Source organism: Athene noctua, chromosome 16 (assembly GCF_965140245.1).
Source record: "Athene noctua chromosome 16, bAthNoc1.hap1.1, whole genome shotgun sequence".
Classification (NCBI taxonomy): Eukaryota; Metazoa; Chordata; class Aves; order Strigiformes; family Strigidae; genus Athene; species Athene noctua.
Window position 1 is genome coordinate 6654893 of NC_134052.1, and position 17303 is coordinate 6672195.

Genomic DNA, 17303 nt, shown 5'->3' on the forward strand with positions numbered 1-17303 from the left:
AAGCTGTGCCAGGTGTGAAAAATTACTTATCTTCCAATGTGCCTTTTGGGCACCAGCTGCCTCACATCTGACCTCAATCACTCACCCCAGTGCTCATTCTGAGGACAACATGTGGGGTGGGATACACCTGGGGTAGGGACAGAAATAGGCAGGTCTCAAATCCAGTAATCAGGGTGGATGAAGTGCTGCAGAAGCATCCTGGGGAGATAATAGCAGTGGTAATGCTGAGAGGAGACAAAAGCACTGCATGCAATATTATGAAAGAAGAAAACCCAGGCAGAATAATTAGGCTGTAATTACAGGTTATTTCATATTCTGTGACATCTAAATGTCAACCCTGTATTGCTGTAACAGCACTCGTACAGCACAGCACTGCACTGCACGCCTGATGAGCACAGCCCTGGGGGAGGCACAGTAGCCCTTAGCTCTGCTCCCGTTTCCCTTCCACCTGGGCACAGGGCCACAACATGCATCAAGAGACATAAGGCCACCCTTGTTCGGCACCCAGGTCCAGGGGGGACACGCCGTGAGCTGGGGGGTCACACCAAGCAGTGTGCCTTTCACCTTTCCCAGCAGAAATGTCCAGGTAGTGAGAGTACATCCAGCATGGGGGTGACAAAATGCTCTGAGTCCTTATCAAGTTCCCAAGGAACCGATTTGAACTGGTGTCCATGGAGTTCTCCATCACTGAACTCTATCACGGTGCCCCTGCCTAACTCTCTAGGGCATGAAAGTGCAGAAAAATATCTGGCTGAAGCTCACCTCTCTGAATCCTGCTGTTGCAGATGCTGCCCCAAACACATGTCTCTAATCTTCTGCCTTCACACCTTGAGTGCTACATGGATCATGTCTTACCCACTAATTCCTTCCATATGGCTAGTCCCAAAGCACAGCGGGTGAAATTACAGCAGCTCTTGCTGCTAAGCAGTCTCCTCCACCTAGTTAGTGATTTCAAAGAGTTTCAGCTGATTGTGGGGTTTGATCATTTTTCAATTCTTCCTGCAGGCACTGCTCATTGCAGTGTCCAGCCAGAGAAAAAAGCTCTCCCTGCCCTGAGATTAATTTGTTTTAATGCCAGAGAAAGATCCTTCCTCCTGTCAGCCCCATCAGGAGCACCATGCTCACTTCCCGCAGAGCCCAGCATCTCACATGCAACATCAGCTGCTCCTGAGAAAGCAAAACCCATGCTGGGTTTAGGCACCTTTTTCTTTTAGGATAGGGCTAGATGGGACCCAAGTTCCCCCACCCTGCACACTTACCTAACCGGAGTTGTAAACTTGGTGTTGCTGATGTTAGTGCAAAGCATGAAGCATCAGGCACATGGTGCAATTTTTTCTCTTCCCTGGTAAAGGGAAAATGTGACTCAGCCCAGCCAAGCCCTTGGCTACAACCTGCTCCTTCCTGTAATTTGCCAAGTTACCTCTTTCTTGTCTGAACAGCCACAGCATATTTCCAACTAATGCAAGAGGAAGCTTTCAGCCTTTGAACTTGGTCATTTCAGTTTCTCAACCTACTTCAAAGTAAAACCTCCTATCCAAGCTGTATATCACCCCTGACTAGTTATACCACTGTGCTTTTTTTAAAAACCTCTTGGGAAATAAATTAAGAGAATTGGCTTCTCTTCCTTCTCAGATATGAAAGCATCTTACCAGCTGTTCCCAGGTAGGATGAGGAATTACAGAAGGTTCAACTGGAACAGCATATAAATAAGAAATGTGTGGAAGCAGGGTACTTTTTTCCACCTTATATTTGCATGTTGAAAACGTCTCTTCTGGTGATTTTACTTCCTTGGTTGCTTATCTGCAAAGAAACTCAGAACTGCTTCTTCCCTGGTCCTTGGGAAGGGCTGTGAAGTGATGGAGGCAAACCTCTGACTAATTCAATTTCCTCAGCATCTCCTCAACATACCATGACATCTCATGTCCCCTGCAAATCACTGGAGTTGCTGGCTGAAATCACACATCTTGCGGCTTCTCTGAGTGCCTGAAGTGTGAGCGGGTGGTCAAATCTCCCATCACCTTCAAAAATCAGCCACATGCACAGAGTCCTGGAAATCAGGGAGCTGAGAAAGGTGCCTGGAGGAAGGGCTTCTGTATCAACAGCTTTTTAGCAGCCTTCTGGGGTAACCAGTACTGCTTCTTACTCATTTCCACTCTTCTTTTTGCATGCTGAAGGCCTGTTACAAATAATTTGGAAATTTTCTGTTGCAAAATGTGAGTTCAGAGTGAAAACCTGACACAATCTGCATTCAAAAGAGCCAGCATTAGTGAAACTCTCCCTATGAATTGCAGATCTCTCCCCTTCTCTCTGCAGCTGTCTCACATCTCCAACTCATTTCGACACATTTTGGTTCCTCTTTGGAAAAAAATGTTGGTCTCTAAGAGAATTTGCTCAAAAGAACAAGAACCAGCTGTGGTGCCAGCTCTCAACCCCACATCACATCTCCTGGCAGTTGCTTCAAAATAATTATCAGGTGTCATTTTAGGAGTGATGCGATGGGTCATCAGCTACTCATCCTGACAGTCCTGGATCACATCTGCCAGCCCAGTGCAGGTGCCAGACACTGCAGGAGCACAGTGGTCCTGGGGCTTTATGAAGTTGTGCTTTCAGCCCAAAGTCAGGAAAAAGTCACTTTTCACCAGTACTGGGCATCAGTTCAAGATAAAGCGGTGCTGACATCTCTTTGCTGCTTCAACCTTTGCACTTAGATAGTGGTTTGTTTATCACCTCTTACCTCTAAAGATAATCTTGCCCTTTTCCCTACCTCCTGTTTTGGCACCAGGATCTCACAGACCAGCCAAGGTCCTGGAGTAGGCTGTCCTTGTGGGAAAGGCAGGGAAAACCCCATCTGAAAGAGGCTTTCCCACTCACCAACTGCCTTTAAGGAATTTCCTCATCTCTCTCAAATGCCTTGGGCTGGAGCGGGGTGGCTGTGCAGTGCTCGCCATGGTGGAGCTGCCTTCAGATGGGACTTCTCATGCACAAAGTATTCCCTTAAATAAACTTGTGCAGGGCACAGCTCGATGAAGTCTTGAGCTTCCCCATCTCGGCAGTAATCAGATGCAGACTCGCGAGAGCATCGTTACTGAATGACTGCTGGGAGTTTTTGCATATCTCTATGGAAGTTGCAGATGGGATGAACCATTCAGGACGGTCTCCCACTGGGCACTAGTGCTGCTGGCAGCACCCTGCAGGTGCGTGGTGACAGCTGGCCCTGTGCCACCAGCCTTACTACAGGGAGCAGTTCTACAGAGAGCAATTCTTTGGCCAGCCACAGCATCAGCTTCTGCAAAGCAAGATTTCAACGGTCAGCTCAAAGAAAGAGAAGATCTCTCTTTCTAGAATACTTTGCATCAGCATTTTTTTTTGCTTTCCTTCACTAAAGTCATGTTTCATTTGACACTTTTGACCATGGTGCAAATCACATCCCAGGAGTCTTCCCACAGAGAGGGATGTGCCATGTGTTCACTGATGGCTCCTCAGGTACGCTGCATGGCACTGCACACATGGGCACGCATCCAGGGCAGAAAACGCACAATGCTATGAAATAGCTTTTATTTGTTTATATTTATGTTCATTAATATTTCCTTTTCTAATGTTTGGTGCTGTTGCTTCTTCACTGCAATTCACTACTGTTATTTCTTCATTGCAATTACAGTGCAAATACTATAAATAGGATAAATGTAATAAAAATATAATCTGCTTAAAAATCAGGAAATACTTCTGGAGAGAGTTTTTTGTTTGCTTAGTTGTCTGCTCTGGTATATTCAGATTTGTGGCTATGGATGAGATCTTTCCTAGAGCACTGTCTTAGCTGAATACTTTACACTTACTCCTCAGTATATTAAGGCCATTCATTCTTGCCTGCCAGCCGTAAGCAGAAACTTAGCATGTATTTTATCTATGAAAAATCCACACAAATACACCACAAAACCCCAAGGGAATCAGAGGCTTCAGGGTGGATACCGTCCCTTGTGTGTGGGTCTTTCTGTGCTCTGGGTTTATTGCACAGGTAGAGAAAAGATTAATTAGTGGGCCTTTCTCTCTTCTAACTAATACTTTTCTCTAGGTAAATTAAGAAATCTCAAACCTGAACAAGTGCAAGGAAGAAAACAGGCAAATAGCCATGCCTGAACCACTCCTGTGTGCTCTGCCAAACAGTCAGCTCCACAGGCACTGTGTGATGGTAACTCCTGAGAAAAAATGGCCCCTGCTCAACCTGGTTGGAGAAAGGACTCTGGACAGGGTCACCATGCTGCCAAGGCAAAAATAAAGGACTTCTTGCCCAACAATGAGCCCCACTGCAACAGGAGCTCCAGGGAGAGCTGCCAGTTGTAGTTGCAAGTCCCCTCTCTTGCCCAGATCTCCAGAAACCCCTCTGGTTCCCACGTCCTCGATGGGTTACAGCAACACCCAGCTCTGTAACAGCATCAGGGAAGGACAACTTCAGATAGAGCAGGCTGCTCTGGCTCCCCCAAAATCAGTGGCAACATTTCCACAGCTGAAGCAAATTTGCATTACAATGACAAGTCATGACAACGGGGTCAAGGCTGGCATCAGCAAGGGTGTGAGCTGGCATTGCCACTGATGAGCAACAGCAAGGAAGTTTGGTTCCCATCACCAAATGCTCCCCAGCCTCACCAGAGCATCCCAGCCTTGCCTCTGCCTCATCAAACACAAACACCTGACCCTGAACTTTCAACTTGATGAAATTCCAAACCTAGAAGCTAGATGTGATGAAATCCTTCCCTGCAGAAAGCAGTTAGAGACAGTAAATAAGCCACTGTGCTGGTGTAGGAGCAGCATTGCCCAGCAGGTACTTCCCTCGTGGAGGAGGTGGACAAGCAGGACCTGTCCCGTGGGTCTGGGCATGGACAGCACTGGGGGCTCACGGGTGGAAGCAAAGCGTCACTCCACACCTTCTCCTGCCTGCGAGATGGGAGGGTGGTGCTGGGTGAAAACGAAGGCAATGAGAGCCACGATGAGCGGAAGTGCGGGTGGGAGCATGGAGGGGCTCTGAGTGATGAAGATCCTTTAGCAAATAACGAGGCTTGTAAATTAGTATTGCTTAATAAAAATATGTGAATAAATTAACTTTGCCTGCTGGTTAAATTTGTTCAGTATTTCTCTGTTGCACCATTAAGCAAACTCTGGCAAGGCAGCTTACTTCTTGAGCACATAATATGACTCTATAATGGGTAATATTTTTTATTTTGTTATGCCTTTATCTTGCTGAGGAACACCACCTCGCAGGAGAGCAAAGCAATTTCCAGCAGCTCTGCCTCCCACCAGCCCCCTGCCCAGGGAAAGCAGCACAGCCCAATTTGGCACCAGGGACAACGTGACTGATGTGCTGCACAAGCTGTTCCTGACAAAGCAGGGACTGTCAGAGCATCCTCTGCTCCTCAGGGCCTCCCTTCCCATTTCTGTTTCTGGGGTCATGCTGATACCCCCAGGGTGGTGGAAAAGCAAGTTACTGAAGGGATTAATTAAGCTCTTTCCAGCCATGCTGGCAGGTCCTGGCAGGTCCCTCTGCTTCCCCCATGCGGGCTGCCCCAGGTCTCACCTCCGCAACAGGCATTTCTTCAGGTTTAACTCCATACCTGCAGTCTCCCCATGACTCTCTTCACGGGTCCCTCAGGCTGGAAACTACTCAGAGCTCTTCCTCCTAGAGTCTCCCACTCAAGTGTCACGTTTGTCACAGTTCCCTGGGTTTAGTTTCTCACATGAAAATCTGGGCTCTGGGTTAAGTGGCATAATGGTAAAGAGCAAGCTTTCAACATCCCCTTTCTCATCAAAATAGATTCATCAGCTACATATTATACAAATCCATATCTGATGACATCAACTCAAGCAACAGGACTCTTGTGTTGATACCTTTTCATGGGCATTGATTTCTCAGTGATATACAAGTACACCAGCCTTCAGCACACACATGTTTTAGCATCAGTACAACTTCACCTCTAAAATAATCATAATGGGTATCAAAGTGACTTTTTCCTTCCTATATTTAAAAAACCCCTTCTGACACTAATGACACTTCACAGCACAGTGTAACACTTCACAGCATTTATTACCCTCCTTTCTAAGTAATAAACCTCAGTACCAGTATGATAAAAGCCAATTTTTCAGCTATCGCCCAACCCTCACCTCCTCACCAGTGCTTCATAAGGTGTTCACCTTCCAAACACAAATTCTCCCCTTGCTGATTTCTACATGTCTATTAAAGCAAAAAAAAAAAAAATGTGTGAGGGTCACAAATCTGAGGAGATGGATGGCACATGGGGCACGATCCATGCCTCTTGGGGCAGATGTCTGGACAAGGGCAGGAGAATTGACCCCTAGATGCAGGCAGGCTACAGGGGCTCTGCTGCCCATGCTTCCCTGCCACTGAAACCGCTAAAACTGGTGTGATACCCACCGAAGAATGTCATAACAATCCCATCCCTAGTCTCTTCAGCAAAATGGAAATAGGAGCACATCTCTGCCTCATGAAGGGTTTACGAAGGCTGTGACTCTGGGGGCAGAGGCAGAGTGGCAGTACCTTGCACTGATTATTATCCTTTCAAGCAGATATAATTACACTGTTCAAGGCTTGTCTGATGCCAATTTTTACAGCCTAGAGGTGCAAAGTCCCCTGGATGAGTCTTTAGAGGTTAAAATTTAGTGGAAGCTGAAGGAATCTCTAGAGAAGACAGGGAGAGCTGCTCTGGGCTGAGGTCAGTTTTTCCCAATAAATACGGTTTTTGAGACTGGAAAGGGGTGTTTCAGGAGCAGAGCTGCTCAGGTGCCCTGGCTGGGAGCTGGGCAGTGCCTGTCCATTAGGACAATAGGTGCAATAGGACACGCAGGGTGGTACTTAGTCCTCTTAGTCCATCTCTGTGGTCTTATCCACTCCGAATGTCCATCTGAACCTGTAGGGCCCATCTCTAAATGAAAGCCTATCCCCATGCTTGTTCCCAGCACTTCACCGTTTCAGCCTTCTCTCTCCATGCCCCAATCTCCTCTGAAGACCCCTCTCAGAAGGCAGGGAGAGGAACTGGGTATTGCTCAGGGAGGGTTCCCCAAATGCTGCTGGCCATAAAAAAATGATTTCTTAAAGATTAATGCATATCTCTTGCCTCTTCTGAAGGAAAAACTTTTAAATATGTGTTTATTGGAAGACAACAGGTTGCTGGGATGGTTTCCTGGCTGAAGGGGCTCCTCTGTTCTCCTCCCAGCTATTTTAACCCCTGATTCCAGATAGTTTTGGCTACTCAGTGAGCACATGAAAATCTTTTTGCTTTCCCCAAACAGAACAGCACAAGGCATTTTCTACAGAAACCCCATGACAAAGCCCCCTAGATTCTGTAGAGGCAGAAAGGTGATTGGATTAATCATCAGAACAGCAGGGAATTAAGAAACCTGGGGAGATGAATGCACCAGGGTTTTGTGAGATAGATACTTAAAAAAAAAATTTAAAAATCCAGACCTACTTTGTTTCAAGCATCTCAGAAGCTGAGAGAATTCAGTGCATCTGGCTGCAGCCACTTCACTTCTGTAATTTAATCTCATTGAGGTGCATTATGTCAAATAATTACCTTAATGAAGACTCTAATGGGAGAAGGGAGGGAAATAATAGATGTTTTGAAGAAATGAAGCTGCGAAGTTGCTTTGTTTTTAACCTGGCACTGATTTATCTCCCCCTCCTCTGGCTCTTGACCTTACAGAGATGTCCTGTCTGCCTCTTTCAAAAGTAACATGTTTCAGATGCTGCATAGCGATGGATTTTTGCATCTCAGATACAATACTATAGTTTCCGAGTTTGAAACCACTCAACATGTAAAACCAGCTCTTGGTTTAGGCATGTCCAGCCCTCCAAGTCCTGCTACTTCCCTGCTCCCTGCAGAGCACTGACTCAACTGGCAAATTTCTGTCTACCACTTTTGAAGTCCCCCAGGCTGTTGCCCTAAGTTAGAATCATAGAATCATTTAGGCCAGAAAAGACCTTTAAGATCATCCGAGTCCAACCATTAACCTAACACTGCCAAGCCCACCACTAAACCATATCCTAAGTGTCAAATCTACACTCTTTTAAATACCTCTAGCAATGGTGACTCCACCACTTCCCTGGGCAGCCTGTTCCAGTGCCTGACAACCCTTTCAGTGAAAAATTTTTTCCTAATATCCAATACAAACCTTCCCTGGCACAACTTGAGGCTGTTTCCTCTCATCCTATCACTTGTCACTTGGCAAAAGAGACCAACATCCAAACTGGCCTTTATTGGCTGCTCTCATCATCTTCTGAGGTCCTTCAGCTATTTTATTTATATTTTATTTTGAAGAGCCATTGTGGAGTGATTTTATAAAGTCCTCGTGTTGATTTCCACCACCATCCATGCCCAGGATATGCATCTTATGGTTATATTGTCTTGAATTTATTTCAGTGGGCTGAAATTACACTTTTTTAGGTGAATAAACTATCTTCTAAAGGCTAATATTTATACAGTCTACCTAGGTTTCTGTGCACGAATCCTGAAAGAAAAACTCCCTGAAACTGAAATTTATCAAGTCAAATGCCTTTCCTTTCTTGCTGCCTGAAGGCATAATTTTAGAGAGAAAAGAAGCATGTACTTCTTCCAGCATGGATGTGGTGGGGGAAGTAAATGACCTCTTCCCCCACGCTGACTCCCACATATTTCCCAGTTAGCTATGCCTAACGGGGATATCCTACAAGTCATCACCAGTCCTGGAACAGCTGACTCCAGACCTTCTAGATTAACAAAACTAAACAAAATAAAACTAAACAAAGCACCAATTTTTCTCAAATTAATGCAAAATGTGACATTTCACCTTTTTCTCTTTTTGGCAAATATCTTTCCCCAGACACCAAACACTTCTCTGACTCTGGAAAATTTAATGTGTGATTCCATTGCAGAAGCCTGTACCCAGCCACTACAACGGATCTCAGGCATTCCCTGTATTTCCAAAAGTACCCTAGTTTCTCAGGCAGCTTTGCTCCTCCTTGTGCTTCCTGGACAGCTTCTTGTAGAGGTAAAGTGCTCGTTTCTCCTCCCAGCTCTTAAAGAAGGAGCCTGCGATTTTTCTACACAGGCGGTGCGCATAGGTTTCCAGGAATACAGTGGTGTAGAGGATGCAGAAGAGCAGCCCCACAACAAGCAGCACAGAGGGGTTGGGAGGTGTTGGAGGAGTGATCCTGCAGTGGGCAGAGCTGAAGGTCAGATAATGGTGGTAGGTTCTTTCAAAGTTCTGAAGTGGCAATTCTTCATAATGTAAAAGTTTCAAAAGAAAGGGCAGGACCCCTATTTTAGCCTGAAAAAAAAAAATAGACTTAAATAGGGTGTGAACAAACCAAAATCATCTGGTTACTACAAAAACATCACTCTAGGGTGTATAATCACCATTACAGCTTTTTTGAGTGCATTAAGAGAAGGATCTTGAAGTACATATACACTTCAGGCTGAGCGAGGATAACAGCATGGTGTACTTGACATGGTGAGACCCAGTCCTATCTGTCATCTTTACCTGCTGTTACAGATATCAGAACAGGTATTCACTGTGTGGGATTTACAGTGAAAGGCATAATGCAGACAGAAGTATTAGTGGCTGCATATTTGAATATTAGAGTTTTTTTCTAAGCTCTGACTATTTTACTGTAAATTCATCATAAGCAGGCATCTGCACTAAGGAGCTCTGGGGCTGGGGAGGGAGACAGGCTGCGTGGTAAAAGAAGAGAGTTAAAAAAATAAACCAGAACTAGTCAGATAAAGGATATTAAAATAGTTAGAAACTGAGGAGGTTTGTGAAAAGGACTGCACAGGGTGACAATAAAGTAGGGCATTCCTTAAGGACTGGCCAGTGTTTGAAGTGAGGAGACATCCTAACGCTGAAATGTATTGTCATCTGCTTCCCCTTTCCTTTTGTGCTTGCACCCACTCTGCAGTGGAGGGATGGTGCCACAGGGATGCCAGTTCCTCCACCCTGCATAGGGAAGGGACCTGGAGATACAGGGATATCTGACTGCACTGTTTGTCCCCTCCTGGCTCCCAAGGGGCTGTAATTTGGAGTGGGTATGTTTAATTCACTTGAAGGAGCAGCTGAGGTTGTGCCTCTACCTTCTCCTCCAAAAGCCTGTTATGTCCAGATGGCTGCTGGGGAGGGAAGTAAGGGTTGTGTACATAAAGCTACAAAGACTGCAATCCCCACTGCTGCCTCCTGGGATCTGATACAGCGGCGTCCCTGCACGAGGAGGGACAGGAGACTCCAGCACTTACACTGTATTTGATGCTGAGAGCGACGGGCACCGTGGAGAACTGAGCTGCCTTTCTCACAGCAGTGTCTGCCACACTGAATGTGAAGTGGTCCACTGTCACAACCACCAGCATCAGCATCAAGGCCACAGTGAGGAGCATGGCTTGCACAAGGCACAGCATCACTTCTTCCCGGGACAGCTTCAAGCCTGTTGGTCGAATGAGGTTTTTGGATGAGCCCACCAGGAGATGAGCTGCTTTTCTGTCCACAGCTAAACTCTCCAGCTTCTTGGTGATGTAAAAATTGTCAAAGCGGAGGTTGGTGAGATAATTTTTCAAATACCAAGTGGACTCAAAACAGAGATAGAGCATGGAGAAGCCAGCAAACAGCTTGTTGCCTACTCGCACAGAGTCTTTGACCCATACCTCAACAATCAAAAAGTCCCTCCCAATTTTCTCACTAGCAAGGTGCATTTGTTGGTAAATCAAGGAGCTGTTCTTAAGCAATGAAACCTGAAAATGTCCATTCATAGGCCTATAAATATCAATGGAATGAGCAGTTTCTTGGATTGCATCTCCAAACTCCCAGGAAGCTGTCTCCAGCAGAGCAGTTGAGTTCAAAAGACTCTCAGAGGAATTCTTGCTGATGCACTTAATAATCTGCAGTATTGTTTTAATGTTGCTTATGATGTTGGGTATTATGTTAGCCACTACTATCATGATGCAAGTTGACAAGAGAAGCTTCCGGCCTTGTTTGGTTCCTAATGTAGGCATGATCATACTGAAGACACAACGGGCAGGATGCACCAAGAAAAGAGTTAGGAGAAGGAGTAGACTGAAGGAGACAGCCATTGCAATGGAGAGGTGCCAGGAGTACTCCAGGGAGGCAAACATCCAGTTGTAAAAGAGGCCTCCTATCACCGCTGTAATGCAGGAACACTGCAGAAACAAGGTCCACAGCTCTCTGCCGTCTGCTGGGACAGGCTTGGAGTAAACCGACCATAGGTGTGCCATGGTCCTGCGCACCTTTGGGAACAGAAGGTCTTCACAGTAGACACGGGCTCTCATACTGTAAAAAGAACAAGTACCTGAGTGTCAGCAGAGAAAGTACAGAAATATGATAATTAGACTTTCTTGATATGATCACATATGGATGTTTATAATGTCTTTCTCTGAGTGCCTCTGGTCTCACTCTTCTCTACTTCTCTGCTAACCTGAGTAGCTGGGACTGAGATCTTCCCTGGAAGCACGCAGAACAGGGAAGTTCAAGGTATTTCTTGAAAGGTCAAATACCAAGCACAATGCAACTGCTTCTCCTCTAATGCAAGCACAGGAAACCATTGTATTATTCTATAAAAATCGTAATAAAGTCATTCAAAGGGGTGAACTCGTTGGCAGTGGCTAAGAGTGACTTTAGTGGTTATTTAGAGGATGCTGGAGGGCGAAAAAAAAGGCTCCTGGTTGTTGTGGAAATTGTTCGACCAGCTCTGTAATTACAAGGTGTTCAATGGATAAGAGGCAGTTGAGTAGGAGTTTCTGATCTCCCTGCCTCTTAAGAGGAGACCAAACAAAAAACCTGAAGGTTTAAGGGTGACAAATACAGAACTGATCAGAGAAAACAGTTTCACACTGAAGCTCCAGTGCCAGAGGAAATCTCCAAGGATAAGAATCTGGCTACTACAGACAGGATGAAATGTCCCATAAAACTATTTAAACATCTAATGAAAACAAATGCTTGGGAAGGAATATAATTTCTCAGACCTCACATCTGGAGTGACTCTACAGAGATCAGAAAACCTGGCAGGGAGAAGGAGCCTCTCCCCAGGATTAAACTGAGCCAGGCGATTCCCATCTGCCCCTGCCCAACAGCACCCTCAGTTTGAGGGAGAATTTTGACTAGCAAAGGAAGTTTTTCAGTGGAAAAGGCCATTCAACAGCTATCAAGACAGAGGGAGGGAGAGGGGTTAAAGAGACACTACATACCCAGCAGCAGAGAGGTGCTCCAGTCTTGCTCGAAAATTTTCCATGCTCCAGTGCCTTATTGATCTCAGAGAGGATCCTGGATGCAGCTGCTGGGAGATGCAGGATAGGAAACCAAGGCAGCTGGCACCAGAAAGCCAGGACTCAGAAAACCCCCAAACCAGCAAAAGAAACCAGATGTTTTAAGGTAATTCAGATCAGCAATGCTGTCAATTCCTGGAGTGAGTGGGCAAACCTGGTGTATGAAGCTCGGGGAATAAACCCATGACAGGACAGAGCCAGACTGCACAGCACTGCTTGGCCTTTACACTTCACATCCTACTGTTATTGCAGAGAAGGCTTATTTTCGTGACACATAGCTGAAAAAAAGTGAGTCAATGACATATGGACTGACAAAGATGGAACAAGCATCATGTGGAACACGGGGTGTCACCATCTTTTGTGAGGAAATCAGCTGTCTCACCCCAGCTGACTTCCCCTCCCACTGCCCACCAGTGAGCAGCAAGGTTGGGATTGCTTGCAGAGAAAAGGGAAGCTTTTCCTCTTTTAGACATCAGTCATGGCACGAAGGGTGCGATAAGATCCAGCAAACCACGTGCTGATAATTGTTCACCTTTACTCGCAGGCTGCTGCTCCCTGCTGAAACCATGAGCTTGTGTGCGGGGTACAAAAACTGCTTCAGGCCCATCTCATATTCCTAGAAGAGGAACATGAAGCTTCGAAGCTGAACCTTTTCCAGTTTCCTATAGCTAGTAAATCCACTGCAAAGAAAGCCCTGCCACAGGCAGGATTCCCAAAGTGCTGAGAAGCTCCCAGATGTGTGGTCCCCATGGGATGACCCCTGGCATGTGCAGGGCACAGAGATCCAGCCACCAAACCCCCTTGCCAGGAGACAAGGACCAGCCCGTGGTGTTTGCTCCTCAGTTACGTTTTCAAAGAAGATTCCCCCTCCTTGGATCAGCTTGTACAAGAAACCCGCATCACCCCTGGCACTGAGCTCGTGGGTTACAGGAGCCTTCCCCGGCTCCCACCAAACCTGCCCCTTTGCCAGACGCTTTCACACTAAGACGCTGCTTGTGGGCGAAGGCGAGGCAGCTCACCCCGCCGCCGCTGAGCCCGCTCCTTACAGGGACCCGCTGTCCTGTGCCGAGCCGAGCCGAGCCCTCCTGCCGGGTGGGAACTGCCGGGCCCCCGGGATGTTCTCATGCTCCCCTGGGCGGGAGAGGGCAAAGGGCCGGAGGTCAGCCCTGTCCCGGCCGCCCCCGGGGACGGAACACGCGGGGCTCTGCTCGCCGGCGAGCGGAGGGAGAGCAGCACCTTCCCCTGGGGACGTGGCCGGGCCCCACGGCAGCAGCAGTCATCGCAGGACGAGCAATCACGAGCACAGGCAGGCAGGGCAAACCTCTGTCTGCTTCCTCAGCCCTTCTTGCAGGTACCAAAGTCCTTTCTGCTCTTGCTGCTCCACTCAACAGCTCTGCTGTATCGCTCGAGTTTTTCTTTTTCCCACGTGGCTGTTAGAGCAAAGGTTTTCTCCTGGTGCCCTGGAGCACAGACACGGAATGAGGAACTCTGACTGGCTCCAGCCGGGAAGAGGCACCAGCCAGGCGGGCCTGAAAGAAAGTGCCATTTGTTTGGAGCATCCATAGCAATTGCTTGCACAGGCCATGAATTAGGTCCCGAATTCAATTCACAGACTATAAAGGACCACCCTAAAAGGCCCATAGCTGTATTCTGCAAAACTCATCAGGTTCTCCTTAGATGCTATTCTAAGATCAAACTTCTTTCTCACTGTATTTCTGAGCTAATGGATTTCATCAGCCCCCGGGACCCCATCCAGGCTCAGCAGGTAGTTTTCTGGGCTGCAAAAAAATATTAGCAATAAAGAACAAAAAACCCTCAAGTCCATAACATAGTGATGAGTGTTTTCTGAGCCTGCAGCATCATCTGGCAAAGGGGAGCTGAAGTCTGTGGGGGAGCTGTGCTTGACCAGTAACTCCAGGCAGCACCAAGAAGTGCTTGTATGCAAAGTCAAACAAAGACTTTGACTCAACTCTGAAAAAAAAAACCCAAACAGATCTCTGCAGGCTGGACTATCCTAAATCTAGGATACCTTCTATTTTATACCTTGAACTGATAAACTCTGAATGAGCTTGAACCATCAATGCCTAACTTTCCCTAGGACACAATGAACAAGCTTGTTCTGGGAAAAAAAAAAAAAACAACAAAAAAACCCAAAAAACCACACACACCCCCAAAAAAACCCCCCAAAACCCCCAAACCCAAACAGTTAAAAGCGTGTGTGTTTATACAGATACAGGAAGAACTGTGGGCAAGGCTGGGGAGCAGGACATGGGTAGGACCACGCAGCTCAGCAAAGCAGCTGTGACATCTTGTGGTCACATTCTGCTAAAGTACCTCAAGGTCTGTCTTCATTTCAGCTCAGAAGCGAAAGAAGTCTGTGGGTGGAAAGTTTTAGGGAAAACTGAGGAAGTGAAGGAGAAGCAGGAGGCTGGCGAGCTGGTGTCGGGGATGCGTACGCTGTGTCACCCTGAGATGCTCCGAGGTGCCTTTTCCCACCCTCTGTTGCTGGGAATCTTGTGGCCGAGCTCCCAGGTGGTATACATGGGCTTTGCTTTCTTGACAAGCTCCAGTCTCTGTAGAGCTCAAGCTCTAGAATTTTCTAACATCCCTGATTTAGACTTTTTAGCACTACAACAGGATACAGAGAGATCCACATGCCTGCAACTAGCTTGCTGTAACTATAAGAAGACAAGAGGGGGTTTCATTTGTATCATAGCCAGGAGGCACAGCCTGGCTTTGCTCTGATTAGGGATGGTGACTGAGCTTGTACCATCCAGGACAGAGATTTTAAATCCATTTCTTCTTTGCCGACTGCAGTGCTCACAGGGTGGGTCTCAGGGCAGTCTGAACAAGAGTCTCTTGCCAAGACACCTGAAAGTTCAACCTGCAGTGACAGGGTAACCCCGCGCTGGTGACAATGATGGGAGGGGGTGCGCCTTGCACCGTGTATCACAGGTAGAGCATGGGGTACATGAACACTACAGCTTAAGAAAATGACTGGGTACAGATAAATGGAGGGCTAAAAATAGGATGATTTAATGCTGAAGATATTTCTCCATGGCAATATCATCAGCACCTGTTGATCACGTTATTCTGCCATTTCAAGAAATTGGAGGTATGGGAAAAATTAGCCCATTAGTGGTGATTCTTTGCTTGTTAATATCACATGCAAATGAACAATTTATGGTGATACAGAGCCAGATCATGTCTTCTTACGTTTCTACTATAGAAATACAGAATAATCCCAGCAATGTCCTCTCAGTGACTGATGAGGGATAAATGTGATAAGGGAACCGAGGCTATCTAACTTGCAATAGCTGAGTTTCCCCTATCATGCCCAGCTTTCATTTGTTTCAGGAATCTTTCCCTTTCCTGAACTTTCAGCATTGCTGCTGGGTGCAAATCAGCTGAGCCCCAGAATCACTCCCCGCTGTAAAGACGCTATAGCAGCTCTTCTGTGTGAACAGTTTGTAAAGCAACTTGAATGCTTCTGGGATAAAAGATGCTTTCCTACTGTAAATAAACCAGAATTATTTTCCTCCAAGTGTCTCAGGAGAACATGTGCATGTTGGTGTAGGATTGGATGGGGAACATCAAAGGAGTAAAGCAGAGATATTCTGGATGTTGTATTTCAATGCAAGTGGCATTTCCTGTTAATTAAAATTCACAAGTAGGCTGCTAATGTGAATGGCTTTTGTGATGGTTGCTGGATTTCTACATTCCTGGAGAAACAGTGCATAAACGGGCAAAATTCCTTTAAAATAACAGTTGAATTTATAGAAGGTTAGTATAAGACTTGAAATGCCCTTTCCTGGCAATTTTCCTATCTCTACTCATATCACAGACCCTTCAAGAATAATGGGATTGACTTACCATTAAAAGCTGCTTTTGGCAAATATTAGTACTAGGAGCAGCAAATGGAATCAGAAATTAGTCATGGAGGCCAGTTCACCCTTGAACCCCAGAAATACTAAATCTTAAAATCTTTGTTTTTTAAAAAAAAAAAATTAAAAATCAAGCAGGCCAGACCAGTCCTGCTCTCACAGATGCCTGGATATGAAAAAGCAGAATTAGGTAATGCTGTCATGCACATGCCTTAAACCAGATCCTACAGGGAGCCCTGGGAAATGCAGAGGCTGCTGATAGAGCTGGCAGAAGCTCTTTGACTAAAGTAGAGGCTTAGGATCCAGGTGCTCCTCACACTTTTCCCAGGTCTGCCAAGGCCCCATTGTGTGACCTCGGGTAAGTCACTGGTCCTACCTCTGCCTCAGTTTCCCATGACAACACAGAGATAACAAACCTCCCCTGGCTGCATTTGTGAAATACCTTCTGATCTCTGGACAGACAGTGCCACAGACATGCCAGGACACTGGGAGTGATTTTTGGAGACTTCTACACAAATTTTGTGGTCTCAGTTCTGCTTTCATGCCCAAGTAAAACCATCCTCCTGGGTTCAACTAGGATGCACCACGCCAGAGCTGAGACTGTAAGTAAACCCTGCAACCCCAACATATGCAGCAGAGCTGGATGGGATGTTACCCTTTGAGCCGCAAAAATCAGATGATCCAAAGGCCCCCTCTGTGGTACGCCAGGCTGCAGGGACAGAGGCAGCTCTGTTCCAGTGACCGCTCTGATCCCCTGCAGCAGCAGCTCCAGCCGTGGCCGGGCAGTGGGACACAGGGCTCCTTCCCGCGGCGCCCGGCCACGCAGGGTACAGCCTGTTCCCTGGCCCTGGGACAGCTGCCTGGGAAAGGGAAATGCAGGGAGCAAGATTCCTGTCCCCGTTCAGTCCATCTTCGCTCAGGCATGGCGAGGAGCATCCATGCAGAACAACAGTGCCCAAACCCAGGGTGCAGCCAGCGCAAAGCTGCCCCAGGGAAGCGGGGCAGTGATACGGGGTATCTCCAGCAAAAGCAGCTGCTGGGGCTGCACCCCTTCAGCACAGCAGCCCTGAGACACTGGGCCAGGAGCCTTCCCAGTCTCATTGCTCCT

The 17303-nt window shown here is 46.8% G+C and overlaps 1 protein-coding gene across 1 annotated transcript; it reads right to left on the reverse strand.

Annotated features, from left to right (window-relative positions):
- Positions 1 to 3627: 3627 nt before the first annotated feature.
- OCSTAMP (osteoclast stimulatory transmembrane protein) lies at positions 3628 to 12314 on the reverse strand. Its single transcript, XM_074920131.1, has 3 exons — positions 12234 to 12314; positions 10275 to 11319; positions 3628 to 9312 (listed from the first exon to the last, which is right to left on the reverse strand). The coding sequence occupies exons 1-3, from the start codon at positions 12275 to 12277 to the stop codon at positions 8977 to 8979; spliced, it is 1425 nt and encodes a 474-aa protein (XP_074776232.1). The 5' UTR covers positions 12278 to 12314; the 3' UTR covers positions 3628 to 8976.
- Positions 12315 to 17303: the final 4989 nt, after the last annotated feature.